A 16703-nucleotide genomic window follows, 5' to 3' on the forward strand; every position below is an offset into this window, starting at 1 on the left:
ATATATGTATGTATGTATGTGAAATTCTTAAGAACATCTTTATCAGTTGGTGGAAGGTAGAGGCAAGGGTATATAAGTTGTCCTTGTTCACTCTGAATAATACTTGCCTTTGTGTAACTCTACTATTTTGAAAAGGCCAATGGCAAAGACAAGAGCAAGTACTATTCACAAATATATATATATAGGAATCCTTTAACAATAGGGATCCCCATTTTTCAAAAATAAAAATAAAAATGGGGATACCCTCTTGACTGTTGGATTGACTTTAATGAAATTGTGTGGTTGAAATTAAATCACATGCCACACAATTTCATTAAAGACAAATCTAACGGTCAAGAAGATGTCCCTATTTTTTTCTTTTTTTTTTTTTGAAAAATGGAGATCCCTCTTGTTGAGTAATTCATATATATATATATATATATATATATATATATATATATATTTTTTTTTTCATGCTTTGAAAATAAAATGATTGTTTAGTTTCTAATAAATTATTTCAAATACAAGACAAAAGTATAGTATCACAACAAACATAACTAATTAAAAAAAAAAAAAAAGTCCCTTAATAATGCAACCAACTATGAAATTGAAACAATCTTATTATTCTCAACAGCATTCAACATAGGGGATAAAATCAGTGTGGCTGCCACTTAAGCCTGGTTTGGTACTGAGGTGATTCTGAAAAAAGCTGGTATAAAAAAAAACTAGGAGTTGTTTTTGTGTTTGGTAAACATTCAGCTTCAACTTTTTTTTATAGTTTTGGGTGAAAAAAAAAAGCCAAAAACAAGAAGTTGAAAAACCCAGCTTTGAAAAACCGGCTTTTTTCACATCTGTTTTATATAAAAGTTTACCAAACACTATAATACTGCTTTTTTTTTTTTTTTTTTTTTTCAAAAGCACTTTTACAAAAAAGTTTACCAAACACTCTGCTGCTTTATTTCACTGCTGCTTATTCTCACAGCACAGCAGAAACAATTTTTTTCAAAGCACAGCAATACCCAACTAGCCCTAAGTACTATGATTTAGTGATATTTCTTTTCACTTATACGTGAAAGGTCTTAGGTTCGATTTTTGCTAAAGGCGAATCTGGACCACATTATTGTTAGCTCATTATGAGGTTAAACTCATCCCCTCCCTTTTAGTGTAGATAATATCATCATTTGTTCAATATATATATATATATATATATCAAAGTGAGTCAGCACGTCTTCCCTTAAAATGTATGGAACTTCCTCATCTTCCGCGAGAAGTCCACAGAGATTATAATAGCTAAGCCTATATCAATAAGTAGAGGAATCCTATTCCTACCTGATCTTTCTACACTGCATACTTCCTTATTAAAGATTGACTTGTGCTTAATAGAAAATTGAGCTTCATTGAAGCGTTGAAATAATTTCCTGGTTTATATTTAGTTTTGGATATATTTAAATTATTTTTTGAACCACATTAATGTTTTTATGAAGCAGCGAGTAAGAAAGTTTACCAACAAGGGCGCGAGTGGGGGAAGTGAATGCGGCAACGAGACGAAAGACTCAAACAAAACTTGTCATCCTTCCTACATCATACGCGACCGGACCAGACCAGAGTCCTCCCAGTCCCTCCCCCCCTCCCTCCCTCCCAATAATTCCATGTTTTTTTCTCACCAATACAATAAAGTAAAATAAAAACTTTCCACTCTCCAATTCCTTACACAAATCTTTCATTCCTTACTCTGTCAGATTTGCCACTCTTTTTGTTTTCTGGGTTTTTTTTCTTGGGGAGGGGCCTAAAAAAATAACAATGCAAGCAGCTCAATCAGTCTCCAATGGAGCTGTAGAATCTTCTCCTCCTCCTCCTCCTCCTCCTCCTCCCCCTCCTCCTCCTCAGGTTTGTATCTCAACTTCCCCACCTTTTTACTGTTTTATTATGTTTCCATGTTTGCTTTTACTGTTTCTGTACCTTTTGGATGCAACTTATGCTTTCTTCTTGCAAGATTTGAACTTTTTTTGTGGACAAAATGCAAGATTTGAACTTGGATTTTCATTTTTTAGCTCAAGATATCAAGTGGGTGGTCTTTTTTTGTCTGTTCATTTCCTCCCACTTTTTCTAAGAATATTTATTTGGTGTGCTGCTTTATTAAATTGGAGTTGGGACTTTTGGTGATTTTTTGGATTTCAGATACCAAACTGTTACATTCTCTTTTGCCCTCCTTTATTAGTATTTTGCAGATCTTGATTGTGTTCTGCAAACTGCTTGTTACTTTTTCTAATTATTGCAGATCTGGACTGATTTAAATAACGGTTAAAAACCCCGGAGTATACCAGAAAATCCCTTCATCTTTACAGCCATTTGGGTTGCTTTTGTGTTGAAAAGTGTCTTTTTATTTAAATTTTTTTATTGATATAAGAAATCTTATGAAAGCTTATAGACCAAATGAGAAGCAGTGTTAGATGTTATGATGTAGGGTGGTCTCCAAAATCTGAAGACAGTAAAGGAAGAAGGTACCGAACCAGAACCTGCCGGGAGGCGCCCGGATATATCACTTCAGATACCCCCAAGGCCTGCAGGTTTTGGCAGTAGCCGTAGCGGAAAGGGTTTACTACAGTCTCAAGGATCCTCTAAGGGTAGCTCGCTATCAGGCGGCCTCTTCCGGGGTTTAAGCTTCAAGAAAAAAGGTAACCAACCGGATGGTGAGAAAAGCTGCCTCCTTAACTCAGGCCCCAGTAGAGCTCCTGAAAGTCCTACAATGGCCAATTCTGTATCGCCATTTTCTTGGAAAAGATGTACCTCTCTTCCTGTTACGCCGGCGTCAAATTTGTCCCCCTCGGTTGCTACACCTATCTCCGCAAGGATGTATAGTGAAGCGCACAAGCAACATGTAAGTGGTCATGCATTCTAGAGTTTTCCCTAGATTTTGAAATTCCACATGAACTTCTTTACACTTGGAGGTATAAAACTGGTGTGCAATAGAAGATCATAATCTTCCAAACAAAAATTGTGATCGACGATTTACCTACAGACATTGTAGATATCTTTTTCTTTTCCTCTCTTAAATGCTGTTTCCAAGAATGGTGTCTGTACATTCATTGTTCCGGAAGTGGAATCTGATTTACATTTCCAGTTCAGAGTTCAGACACTCAAGATACCTCTTAATCGTTTTATATGATCATTCAGGTCAACTTCGCAATTAACCAATCTTTGTGCTTCTTTTAATTTTTTTTTTTTCCGCTGCTAATGCTTAAGCTTCCATAGAAATGGCTTGTAAATCCGGAAATCATCCATCTGAAAAAATTGAGATGGTTGTGATTAATTTCGTGCAGAAAGAAACTACAACAGTTTCGAGGTCCCTTTCTATGCCTGGACGAAATAAAGTCATTGTAAGATCCGTATCTTTTGCAACTAGAAATGGGCAGACTCAAACGGATCCTAGTGATGGTATGTGGTGAATCTATAATTCTGGTTTTCTGTTCATGCTGCATATGCAACTTACGTATTTGTAACAATGAATGAATTTACTCACTATATTTCAACTACTTTTTGGCTTACGTCTCTCTCTCTCTCTCTCTCTCTCAAAGATGATTCACCATACATAATCCCTTCTAAATTTATTTTCGGCAACTCAGATCAAATAACTCCAGTTCCGGTGGAGGCCAATGATGAAGAAATTCCTGAAGAAGAAGCAGTGTGCAGGATATGTCTTGATGTATGTGATGAACAAAATACGCTCAAAATGGAATGCTTTTGCAAAGGTGCTCTCAGACTTCTACATGAAGAGTGCGCCATTAAGTGGTTTAGCACAAAAGGAAACAAGAAATGTGATGTATGTGGTCAAGAGGTTCAGAATTTACCTGTAACATTGCTTCGGGTTCAGAGCACTGCTCAAAGGGGTAGCAGACAGCAGCACAACCAACAGGGTTTGCATCCAGAAACGACAAGGTATGATAATGCATTATTGAGATCCTTCTGTTGAGGACTTTGATAGAGGGATGATATATATAGATTCATGATATCATGACTATTAAAGGTAAAGAAAAAACAGGTAGAAACCTATTTATGATGCATCCATTTCCATTCATTCACGATTGAACAGTCACGAACGTCCAAATAGATTTCTCAACATGTAATGTCAGAAGAAGATCTAAGTCGTTTGGATCGAAATCATAATTTCTTATCTCATAGAGACAAATGTCAGCCATCATACCCACGTCATTGATTTATGAATAGGCAGGCGACAGTGCTACCGTACAGTTTTCTTTTTTATCATGTCACCCGTCCACGTTATTTGTAGAATCCAACTTATGATAGATAACGTGCTTCCTTTTTACTCTTTTGTAGCTAATAAAAGTCATATTTTATGCAGTGCCTGGCAGGACTTTGTGGTACTGGTTTTAATTAGCACCATATGCTATTTCTTCTTCCTTGAGCAGCTACTGGTATGCCATTCTTCTATTGAAAAAAAATTAGGAACTAAGAATTTGATTTCTGCTATACTAACTTGTTCATGTCTCCTGATGTGTTCGATATCCCCCAATGAAATTCAAAATAATCCAATTGAATTGTACGTATTTATACCATACCGAGCGCTATGCAAGACATTGTGTAAGAAGTAAGAACACCTAAATTATGCGGCTTCAGGTGCCGTGAAATATTATCTGTTCATTTGTATGGTCTACAAACTATCTGAGCACATACAGCGTCCCAGAAAGTACGCATTGAAAGGAAGGACAGAGCTGGTTCAAATTGTGACTGATCGTTGGCATAACGATGCTAATTCTACTCTTTGCCAATGTGTAGATTCGTGACTTGAAAAATCAAGCGATTGTAATTGCAGCACCATTTGCATTTACATTGGGCCTCTTGGCATCCATATTCGCCATCATCCTTGGTATAGCGGAGCCTTTGAGATTTCTGCTTCTCTTCTCTTTATAAGTTTATAACTGTAACCACTTGCTTGATTAATGTGCAGCAATCAGGGAGTATATATGGACATATGCAGCTCTTGAGTTTGCGCTTGTCGCTCTAATCGTCCACCTGTTCTACAGCACAGTGAGTGATGCTTTCGATTATTTGTGATCCAAACCCTGTCGTTAATATGCTCCATGGTTTTTGTGTGTGTTTGCGTTGCTTACTGCGGTTTTTTCTATGGTGCACCAAACTGCCTAACGCCAGACTTGAGTGCTTTGATTATTCACTCTTTGCCTTGTTAAGTAAAAGCATTTTTGTTCTTTCTTTCAGCTTCAGCTGACTGCCATTTACTCGGTATTGCTCGCTGCGGTATTGGGTTTCGGGATAGCGATGAGCCTCAACTCATTGTATATCCAATATTACACTTGGAGAGTTCAAGTTGCACAAACTCAAAGCTCTAGCCCTGTATGACTGATTCCTGTAATTAACAAGCAATTGCATTTTGTGTTAGTAAATTGTAATCTTATATACTCTGGCCAAGTTGAATGTACAAGTTTTTGTATTTTTCTGTTTATATTTGTAAGTTTTTACTTAGTTTTCTAAACAATGTCGTGCCATTTGGGGCGGGAGAATTGAGCACAAGACTTCGAGTACAAGGATAGACGCTCTTACCCACTTAGGTTTGGTTGAAGGATGTAACATTTACAAGTTCGAGCAAGCACTAGAAGTTTGCATTATGAGCTCCAAACCAAAGCTCTATAAAATGAGAGCTCAAAAATGTTTGGGAACCATTGTGTTGAAACCGTAGAGCAATTAGTGCCGGAATGACGACTCTGAGGCATTGAGTTTAGGCCTCGGTGGTGGTTTGTATTGGATAAGCTACCACATTCTAGGTATGTTGATACAACAAATGGATGTCGACTTTGAAACCTTGTTCAAGCTAAAGGTGGATGATGAATTAGACATGAAGGAAACTTACGCCGTCCACCTTCGTTGGATTGGAATGAGAAGTTTCCTTTATCTCTAATCCATCTTCTACCCTTAACTTGGACACGCTTGGAAGTTGATATCCATTTCTTGTTTCAACATAATCCAATCCAATCTGATACACACCAAACGAGGCCTGAAAGTACGATATCTGTACGACTGAAAACCGTAACTTGATGCTTTTACAGTATGCAAATCTTTAGATGCAGTAACCAGTAATCAGCTACATCACCCAATTAAAAAGGGAGAACGAAGAAACCTTTTCACATATTTGCAAGTAGTACGGTTATATACAACATGGAGATTTTTACAGGGAAAACTCAACTAGTAATGCACATCATCACAACGAAAACGCCTGGCTGTGAAGGAGGAAAAAAGATGGAACAAATATAATTCCTTATCTATCTTTCTTCACAGGGAGGAACTTGTTGCCATCTTTCCTCAGCCATATGGTGGAACGGGTTTTCTTAACTTGATCTGTAAAGAGGCGATGCCTGTCACATAATTTGTGCAAGCGTGTTAGGAAACTAAGATTTGAATCCTCAATGCACGTAATCTTCAGTTTCTTCCATTTTTTTAAAGAGGACAAAACCAATTGAATACAACGATGAGTATACAAGAACAAGAGACATTACTTTCTAATAATAAAGGTAAAATCCAGGAAATAAAACCAACCTTTCAAACTTCAGCTTCTGAGTAACAATCCCATTCAATAGCAACTCTGAGCTGTAAACTGTAGCTCCTGAAAGTATAAAGCAGTGTCAAAACAAAAAATAATAATCTCGTCTTCTTATAAATACTTGGTAAATAAAAGAGATGGCTGCTAACCTTTTTCGAGTAAAGGCACACAGATTTCATAATCTTCTTCACAAGATACAACCAACAGATCATCGGGAATTTTATCAGCCTCCAAAACAGATCTACCAATTCTTTCTATAGCCTAATGAGCATTTTGAACAAAATCAAAATCATTTCTGGAATTAATAGCAATCAAAAGTTCAGATAAAAACAGGATGAACTTTATACGTGCATGCTGCTGTATATGCGTGCGCGAAGACGCCGAAGAGAAAGAAAACTATACCTGGCCACCGACTGCTTTGACCAGACTTGAAATTATATCTTTACCAGGCTTCATATTTGGGGTGATGAAGACTTTACGACCCTGCAAAACCTTGTCTTAATGGGAATGCATAATAAGTCTCTATCTGTGTGGACAAACATTAGGTTAATATTTACCTCCAGAAGTGGATGCTGGCACGCATGTGCCAACGAAGCTGGCATGCTAAAGCCGAACTCCTTCTCCTTCTTAGTATCCCTTAGTATATAGTTTTTCTCATCGATGAAACAACTAGCTTGTCCACAGCTATCAAGCCATAAATGCGTTACCACTGGTTTTCCAGCAGCAATAGCTTCTAACATATTCCTTGTACGCACGAATTGATCTGCTATGAAGTGCGTGGCATCTGTCATAGAGGATGCTACAGAAACTCCTAGTCGGCCCAAAATCTGCAAAAAACAGATTTGCAGATAAGATTAGTTTAGAACTTGCATATTTTAAAAAAGACTAAACTCACTCACAAAATACCTTTTTCTGATGCTTAATTACATCGTCATCCAAGTGGTGGCTATACAATACTCGAACATCAGTCCTATCTCTCTTCCTTAGATCCTTTGATGCTGAAGTTGGTGTATTCCCATTTGCACTTAAGTCACGGATTTCTTTCAAAAGACCTGGCCTTGAAGGGGTCTTCTTGCATGTCTGTTTGAAATATTCACTACCCATACAAACTGGAGATGCATCATTGGCAATGGCAGGCACCTTACTGTTAACTGGAGTAGCACAACCTGAATCCGATGGCTTGCATTTCCCTAGTGGGGATTCATCTCTCATTTTAGTAGCAGAAGATGGATTTGCATCACTCCTCCTGTCAGGAATTCCAACTGCCTCTTCACCAGTTATAATCTCTGATATCATTCTCCCATCCTTGTGAAGAGGAACTTTCCCAGGATCACTTTTTACACTTTGATGCGCATACTTTCTAGCCAAATTCTGGTCTCCACGTGTACATGATCGGGTTCTTCTTGTTGATTTTACATCAACACAAATTCTTTGAGCAGCACCCTTAGATCTTGTGTGCCTAGTGACACGCTGTCCAACTTTGTCTGGCTGAACAAATGGGGTAGACGGAACATTTAAGTTATCAGGCCCACAAACCTGACCAGATAACTTTCTCCTAGATCTTTTTCCCTTGGAGAAGCTTAAAGCATCCAATTTGATGCCATAGCAAATAGCTTCAAATTTGAGATCTGAACCATCATGTTGGCTTGGTTTATTATTTCCAACTTCTCCGGATCGACTGGGACCCGATTTTGAAAACTTTGCATTCAACACATTAGACACCTTACCACCTGTGAAACTAATTATTTTCTCTCTAGTTGCAACATACTCTGTTTGAGCGCTCGACTCTTTTCCACAATCACTGGATGCTTTGTCAGCTTTCTTTAACTGATTTACCACCATAGACCGTCTTGTTCGACGTGCAATGGGTGTAAAAGTACCAATATCCTGTTGTATATTCTTTTTTATAGATCCTTCTGTTCTTAGGTCAATAGCAACAGGAGGTATTTTCTCCATGTTTTTGTTCCCGTCGATGTTAAGATGATTTTTAGCAATGGACTTCCCCCTCTTTGATTTTGTTATCACCACCTCTGTTTCACACTGTTTTCTAGTATTCTTAGAAAATTCCAGAGGTGAAATTGAATAATGTTTGCTTAATCTGGCACCAACCCTTGTTTTCTTGGCTTGTCGAGTTTCTCGAGAAGCAACCCCTGCATCAGTAAAACGCCCTCTTTTTCGAGAAGAAGGTTTCATTGAACAAATTCTATTCTTTGATTTTTCTCCCATCGAACCTTCAGGAGGACTCTTTCCAGCACCTTGATTTTCATCACTAGCATCACAATTGGAAATCCCTACACCATAACACAAGGCTTCTATAGCTTCAGCTGCCATTTGAGTATCAAAGCCTACATTCATCATTTCAGGCGCATCGTTCTTATTAACATTAGTATCCAACTGCTCTCTTGGGGAGTCATTGTTGAACTGTTCGTCGAGCTCACTGACAAGATTCTTTATATGCTTCATTTCATCTTCATGTACTGTCTTCTTGTCAACTTTTGATTTATGTAACAATAGTTTTGAATCAGAATGAACTACACCTATTATCTTGTTCTTTCCTTGTAATTGTGTTTTGAGGTCCTTCTTCTCCTCCTGTCTTTTCCCTTTAGACTTCTGGGGTTGGGGAAGAGATCTCCACCCATGGCTTCCACCATCAAAGAAGTCTGCTTTTCTTCGGCGGAAAAATTCACCTCCTTCTTCATCCTCACGGTTATCATCCCAGTCAAAAATCCCTTTATCTATGCTTTTGTCATTGGCTTTCTTGGCCAATATTTGTGGCCCCTTTGCACTTGAGACAAATTTTGAAGTGTCCCTAGCACTCTTTCCATGGCCAACTTCTTTATTAGACTCGTCAAGATTATTTTGGAGGAACTTATCCACAAAATCAAGTGCATTAGCTTGTGATAATTCTCCTGGTTCTTGAGAGTCAACATAGCTTAACCCTGCCAAATTACAAGGAAACTGAAGCAAATCTTCCCCTTCTTCACCACTACCTCTGTGGTGAGAAATTTCCGTGTTTTCAGCATCTGAATCCTCAGGAAAAAGTTTTCTCGCTGTTGAACCACCAGTCCTGCATTTTTTCTCATTCCTTGAATCATGTTCCTGCCTGACTTCTTCTCCATTTATAGTTGAACCCCCTAGAAGAGATACTGCATTATCTTTACCAGAAAGTTGATCCAAAGACTGATTATTACTTCGAACAGAACGAGACTTATTGTTGGTGCCCTTCATAATTGTACTGCAAGCTGCTAGATCAGAGGCCTGTAAGGATGCTGCACATACCGAGGTAAAATGCTTATGCACAGAACCTGATTAAAATGGAAGATTGACATATTAGATCATATCAGGAGTGCATTATATTATTATATTGAGCAGTCATGAATTCTGACTTTCCCAATACTCCTACAATTAGGACCAAAAAGACAATCCACCAGAAATTCCAATGTAAGTAGCTAGACAATAATTCAGATGATGTTTCCTTTATAATTTATTTTATTTTAGTAGAAAATCAATTAAACATATCAATAGACAATAGACCCAGACATCTGGCCTTGAAATAAAAAACCAATAGTATGCTCAAACAAAATGACATTGCCCTAAACCAAAACCAGTATAGCAAAATATATATGATACACCTTCCATGCAACTTGAGTCTTATAAAAGATGCAACTCTACGAGGGTCGAGTCTTTGCGAGTTCATCCCAAACAAAGCAATGAAGGAGTTACTTAATACACAACCATGATCTTGCATTCATAAAACTTTACCCAATCTCTGATTAACAAAAATGCAGTCTAACCATGAAAAAGTGGGATAGATCATACCTGGTCTCAGTTCCGGGGAGCCTTCAACCACAGGTGTTGCAGCAGAAACATGGAGCCCTAAAAGATAAAACCCCAAGTTACTTTTAAGATTAGCACATAATGAGTGCATGCAGAATTTATATGAAAAAGAGAGCTTCATTTGAATTCACGAATTCCTAAAAATGAAGAAATAGAACAAACATTCGAAAACCAAGGAATTAAAATTTCATTCAAAAGAAGAATCAATGATAAGGAAAATGTACTAATTTGCAATCCATGAGACCATTATGTAATTCATGAAATACCAGATAAAGAAAAAGAATGAGGCATCAATTATTTAATCATGCATAGTTAGGATTTAGACCGTGAATGACACTTTTTAAAATATAGTAGTTATGAAAGGATTTGTATTCTTGCCTAGATTAAAGAGGTCAAACCTGCATTGTGTTGATTGTCGACCGAATAATTGGCTTGCTCCATTAACCCATTTACACTATTTTCACAAGGAGTGCGGCGAATATTCTCCTCATTCACTAATTGACCAGAACCTCTCTGTACTGATTCATCATCACTTAGATCCTTACTATCATCGAAAACTTCAGTTGTATCCGACTCCTCACTGTCAGTGTCACTGACAACTACATCATCAAACTCTAATAACTGGGTCTCCTCCATGTTCGCATAGCAGTTGATATCATCCAATACTTGTGTTTCACCACCAAAACCCATTGCTTGTGTATCACTACCGAAATCCATCACCTGTGTATCCCCACCAAAATCCATTACTTGGGTTTCGCCACCAAAATCCATTACTTGGGTTTCCCAACCAAAATCCATTAATTGGGTTTCGCCACCGAAATCTATTAATTGGGTTTCACCACCAAAATCTACCATTTGGGTTTCAAATGCATCTTCAACTGGAACAATGTCATTACAAGGCACGGTGTCTCGCACTAACTCATCCGCATCCCTCGATTTGCCCTTTTCATCTAATTTTCAATAAAACAAAAAAGAAGAAAATAAATCGCAAGCACAATTATAATCCTAAACGAAAAGACAACAGCATTCACATCCTGACATGCGTGAAAGACATACTAAAGCACAGCCACATCAAAATGCTCACAATGGCATGCACAATTTCAAGTCACACTTCAGCTCAAACATGTAACAAAATCACACTTTTCCATGAAAAAATTCAGAGAGAAAAAACACAACAGAAATCTTTGAATCGAAAGTTTTACCATGCGAGCATGAATTCAACAAATTTAACTCCTTGTATATAAATTCACATTAAAATCACCATAAAAAACAAAACTTTAACAAACAAAAAAATTACCGGACGATGGAGGGCTTGAAATCTGAGTGTCAATGGGCTCGGTGTCTGCGCAATCGGCGACTGAGTTTGTCTCCATCGGCATGATTTCATCGTCGCCATTCCAGAGAGAACCCATTTCAACTCATATCGGAAACTAGATCAGAATCCACGGGAACCCCAGAAAAAACAAGCATTGAAATTTCAGAAGGAAAAAATACGATAAAAAAGAAGAAAAATTGATGGAGAGGATCGAAGGCGGAGTGGGAAATGCGGAAGTGAGAAAAGAAAGACGACCAATTGGGAAAGAGAGGAGCGAGAGAGAGATTAGGGTTAGGGTTTTTGGAGGTGGAGGGAAAATAGTGGGGGGGAGTAATGAAATTTTGGAGGGAAAATTAAGGAATGTAGGACAACACTTTGTCTGATTTAACCGGAACCGAAGTTGGTAACTTCTTCTTCACTTTCTCTCTTTTGTTTTTACTTGTCGGACACCTGTACAGTAAAACTGTTAAAACAAAAGTACTACAAAAAACCGAATCCGGATCCTTCCGCATCTCTTTTGTGAGGATTTTGAAAATTCGGAAATCATATATGTACATAGTACATCGTAAATTCTGCTGTTAAAAATTATTTTAAATACTTTTATTTAAAATCAAATATAAACAGTACCTGATAAAAACTGACCGCACAATGTACAATGAACAGACATAATTTACGGATCTCCAAAATCCTTACCAAAAGGATCCGTAGAATCCTGTTGGCAAACAACCTTCACTTCACCAGTTACAGGAAACGATAAAATAAAGATCGAACGGCTGAAAATCATCAGCCTGATATATATATATATAGCATGTTGATGTACTTACTTGATAATCTCTGGTCTAATAATATAAATAATGATACAATAACATGACCGGCCGTTTGGTCTAGTGGTATGATTCTTGCTTTGGGTGCAAGAGGTCCCGAGTTCGATTCTCGGAACGGCCCCTTTTTATTTTTGTTTCTTCTTCTCTGTTTAATTAGTAGGGTAATGAGTTAAAATTAAAATATGTTGTTTAAGTTCTGGTCCTCCAATGTAATAACAAAATACGTCGTTTAATAAATTTTAGTGAAGAGATAAACTTACATGCAACAAGTATACAACCGGGAAGCTGATATGACCGTATCCTAAACAAGAATGCAAGTGTTTCTTCTCCTCAATAATAAGGAAGTAACATACAAAAGTATATGGGATGTGATTGGATGCAGCACCTACTACTGTAGGACTATAATCCCAAGTACAACAAACATATGCTGTACAATGCCTTTTAACTTCCCGGCAGCTGTCGGACATGGTCGGACCAAAGCACTTACTTGAACTAGGAAGCCAACCTGTTGGATGAACAACTACAAAACAAAGCTTAATATTTTGACATCAAAGTAAAAAGCTAACAGAAGCGTATATATAGGAAGATGTGGTTGTTCATCAGAAAATTCAAATACTAGGTTCCAGATACAGGAAAAAAATTCCAGTTTTTCTTTTTTGAACTGTTTGGCCAACATTCCAGCATTGGTAGCCCAAGTTTCAATGAAAACTAAAGGATCTATAAACAAGATATTCAGAATACGCAATACAAAAAACCGGCAGAGACACCTCCTCCTTCCTCACCAAAGACCAAAGTAGCCTGCAAAATTTGCCTGCCTCGTAATACCAATCAAAAGACGGCTGGTTGGTTCGTTAATCAGAACTGGGCAGGCTCGGTCACGCTAGAATACATCAGAATCTTCTCCCAGACGGTTCCATTTCCCACACCGGCATCCTGGGAAGAGGCCCTATGAAGCAAAAGGCTAGTCTGATTGCCAACTCAAGTCTGACTAAAGAACCGAAGCGGCAATGCAGCAGGATCAAGTTCCCAGCACCCCCTGAGGCTGCCACCTTTTTGGTTTGTTAGCTTGAAAGAAGGAATCATGTGAGAAAACCTTAGTAGCTCTACCCCACGGATGGTCATGGTTTCAGCTGATCCTCCTTTCAACCGAGTCTTGAAAACTGAGTTGAAACCATCCACACGCTCTAAAATCAAGACCTCTCTTTGCATATCATTTTCTGTCCACACTGCCACTATGTCATACTCGCAGGTATCCAAGTCAGAACACGAGAGATCAGCTGTCCAGTTCTTATACAACGCCCAAACCTCACCTCTCTGAGGATATATTTCAAAATCACTCTTACCAATAGAAATTGCAGTTACCCGGTGTGAAAAGGACAGAGTAGAATCATAGTCCTGGAGCGTACTCCTTCTAACCCTAAATCTCCCGCAGCAAACGGGCATCTCCTCATCATGCCATCGAATCACCCTGTCTGGTAGTAAGTTGGAAGCAAGCCATGCAATATGCAATTTGGACCGGTGACAATCAAGGTTCTTTATCTGGCCATAGTATTTTGGCAAGCCATCCTCATCACTATACAATGCCCAGATCTGACCAATCTCAAACTTTTCCAGAGATTTATCAGCATCAAAGTTGTAGAACTCAGCTTCTGGAATAGCGATGCCTTCTGAGGATGACCCTTCGGGAACATTACTGTCTTCATTCCTTGTATCTGGAGATTTAGAAAAACCATTACTATGAGTACCAGCCTCCGTTTTCCGATCTCTAGAAATAGGAACTTCTTCAATATTAAAAGGCAAAGAGGCAGGATCAAGCTCAACAGATCCTGATGGAATTCCTACTCCTTCGTCACCAGTCAATGTATAAGATGGAACTCTGTGGGAAAACCTCAATAATTCTCCTGGTGGAACTTGAAATGTGCCTTTCCCATCCTTAACCCTTCGACACAAAACACTCACAAAACCTTTCACCTTGTCCAAGAGTGCAACAGATATTCCAACATCCTCAGAATAGTCTGATAAAATATCAACAAATTCGTATTCAAAGTTCAGCTTCTGATTAGATTCTGGATCAGTGTACAAGTTTATGTCCCAGTTCTTGAAAATGGCCCAAGTCTCTCCCTTTCTTGGATATATCATGTAAGAACTTCTAATCTTCCCCCAAGTCATCAAATGAGAGAAAATGGGAAGATCTTTTGTGATTTCAGAGTCACCTTGTCTGAATTTACCACAAGAAAACGGCAAGTCAGCTTTGGCCCATTTCATTTCATTATCATCATCGGGGTCAGGCTCTAGCCAGGTTATCTGCAACTTGAACTCAGGTGAGTGAATTTTCTTGATTCTAGCATAGAATCTTGGCATCCCATTTCGAGTATCATAAATAGCCCACACCTGCCCAGATTCAAAGAGTTCTTCTTTCCGGTACCTCTCAAAGTCGTTGAAATCATTATCAGGAAAAGAATACAAGGGGTCTGGTTCTTGTTTTTCATTGGAGCTTTTATGTGATGCAGAATTCCCAAGTGCCTCAGAAATTTTCTTAGAGTCAAATACTTTCACCCTTTCTTTAGCCCCAGACTTCTTTTCCCCAACTCTATTTGTCAAACACTCTTCTTTCTGTTTCACCTTTTCATCTACTTTAGTGTCAGCGGCACGATCAGATTTATTATTCATTATAGATTCCTCCACTTGAGATGCGTCTTCATTTTCCTCTTCAGTGGCACAGGATGAGACATTCCTCTTCTCCCTTTTTGATAGAGGAGTGTCTTCACCATCGCTCAGATTTTCCTTATAAGAAATGTGCTGCTTATGCCGTGAAGATCTCCGTGGTTGCTGGTCTCCATAAATTCCAGATTTCAGTCCAGCCTGAAGAACAGCATCGTCAATGACCATATCTTCTTCAGAATCACTGCTGCTTGCATCATCAATGACCATATCTTCTTCAGAATCACTGTTGCCTTCAGAGTCACTGCTTTCACTGGATTCTACTACACGTTTCCTTTCTCTCTTACGCTTTACCTTTTCTGAGCGAACACCTGAAGAGCTACTTGACTTTTGGTCTGTCTTTTGGAAAGGTTTAGCTTTGGAGTTTTCAGCTCCAACATTCCTCTGAAGTGAGACTTCAGACATGTTAACATTGACTTTTTTGGGGGGAAATGCCTGCTGACTTAAGTTAGTTGGTGGTGGTGGTGGTGATGGTGCGCCACCTGGCACATTTGTGTCATATGCAACGAAGGGCTTACCGCAGCCTTGACAACGAAGAGATCTAAGAAGAACTTCTCTATAATACTGGTACTTAACTGAACAAAATGGGCAGGCAGTCCAAAAAGTCGATCGGGCATCTGAATACCCCGGTGGAAAAGGCTGTTGCTGCTGCTGGCTCTGGAGATTAACACCTGAAAAGTTGCCTCTGGAGTAGTTTTGAACTCCAGGATTTGAGTTCCAACTCGCCCTATGTGGGGGTCGATGTGGCACACCTGTTTTACTCACAGAAGTCTTGCGTTTTAGGTCATGCATGCTCCGTTTGTCACGGTCCAAAAGCACTCTTTGAGCTTCACCAATCAGCTTAAAAGCAGCTTCTGCACCAGAAAACTTGTTTTTATCAGGATGAAGTTGGAGAGCAAACTTCCTGTACTGCTTCTTAATTGTTATCTCATCCGCTGTTTGATCAATCTGAAGGATACCATACCAGTCCATCTCAGTCCCAAACAATTTCTCAGCAGAGCAATGCACATCACAAACCATAAGCATCTGAGACACATTCTCCAGATCAGGATAGAGTTGTTGCGCTTTTATAGCAGTCTTACGAGCCCCCACGAAATCCTTGCTCTGCATCTTCTTCTCAGCAATCACCTTGGCCCTAATGGCCTCTTCCTTATTGCAATCCATCACTAATCTGGAGAACCTGAGTTGACTTAAGCTGATTTAATAGTGCATAAAGCAACAGGGCATTTTTCAGTATAATAGTAAATCACCAAGCATGTGGTGGAACTTAAAAAGATGAGATGTGAAAAACAAAACAAAATTTGAGTAATAAGCCAAATAACCAGCGCAAATATTATCATCACATATCAGAAAACAACTCAACTAACTCCATAAACCGCCCAGAACCACATTCAAAATAATTAAAGAAAAACAGGAAACCAAAGTTAAAAATAAAAAAATAAATATAGAAAACCAC

At 38.6% G+C, this 16703-nt stretch overlaps 3 protein-coding genes and 1 non-coding gene across 4 annotated transcripts; 2 read left to right on the forward strand and 2 right to left on the reverse strand.

Moving 5' to 3' along the window:
• The first annotated feature begins 1588 nt into the window (after positions 1 to 1588).
• LOC137735893 (uncharacterized) lies at positions 1589 to 5458 on the forward strand. The gene is made up of 8 exons (XM_068475246.1): positions 1589 to 1866; positions 2444 to 2857; positions 3300 to 3414; positions 3603 to 3915; positions 4340 to 4412; positions 4774 to 4864; positions 4946 to 5025; positions 5215 to 5458. Exons 1-8 carry the CDS (start codon positions 1780 to 1782, stop codon positions 5353 to 5355), a joined length of 1314 nt encoding a protein of 437 aa, XP_068331347.1. The 5' UTR covers positions 1589 to 1779; the 3' UTR covers positions 5356 to 5458.
• A 383-nt stretch (positions 5459 to 5841) lies between these two features.
• On the reverse strand, positions 5842 to 12040 carry LOC137737610 (uncharacterized). Its single transcript, XM_068477146.1, has 9 exons — positions 11685 to 12040; positions 10786 to 11337; positions 10370 to 10426; positions 7457 to 9819; positions 7108 to 7377; positions 6953 to 7033; positions 6700 to 6811; positions 6547 to 6613; positions 5842 to 6365 (listed from the first exon to the last, which is right to left on the reverse strand). The coding sequence occupies exons 1-9, from the start codon at positions 11797 to 11799 to the stop codon at positions 6269 to 6271; spliced, it is 3714 nt and encodes a 1237-aa protein (XP_068333247.1). The 5' UTR covers positions 11800 to 12040; the 3' UTR covers positions 5842 to 6268.
• Positions 12041 to 12575: 535 nt separating this feature from the next.
• TRNAP-UGG (transfer RNA proline (anticodon UGG)) lies at positions 12576 to 12647 on the forward strand. Its single transcript has one exon. It is a non-coding gene; the product is annotated as a tRNA-Pro (tRNA).
• An 857-nt stretch (positions 12648 to 13504) lies between these two features.
• LOC137736172 (uncharacterized) lies at positions 13505 to 16411 on the reverse strand. The gene has a single exon (XM_068475496.1). It carries the CDS (start codon positions 16409 to 16411, stop codon positions 13505 to 13507), a length of 2907 nt encoding a protein of 968 aa, XP_068331597.1.
• Between the last annotated feature and the right edge of the window lie 292 nt (positions 16412 to 16703).

The sequence above is a fragment of the Pyrus communis genome, chromosome 6 (genome assembly GCF_963583255.1).
Source record: "Pyrus communis chromosome 6, drPyrComm1.1, whole genome shotgun sequence".
Taxonomy (NCBI): domain Eukaryota; kingdom Viridiplantae; phylum Streptophyta; class Magnoliopsida; order Rosales; family Rosaceae; genus Pyrus; species Pyrus communis.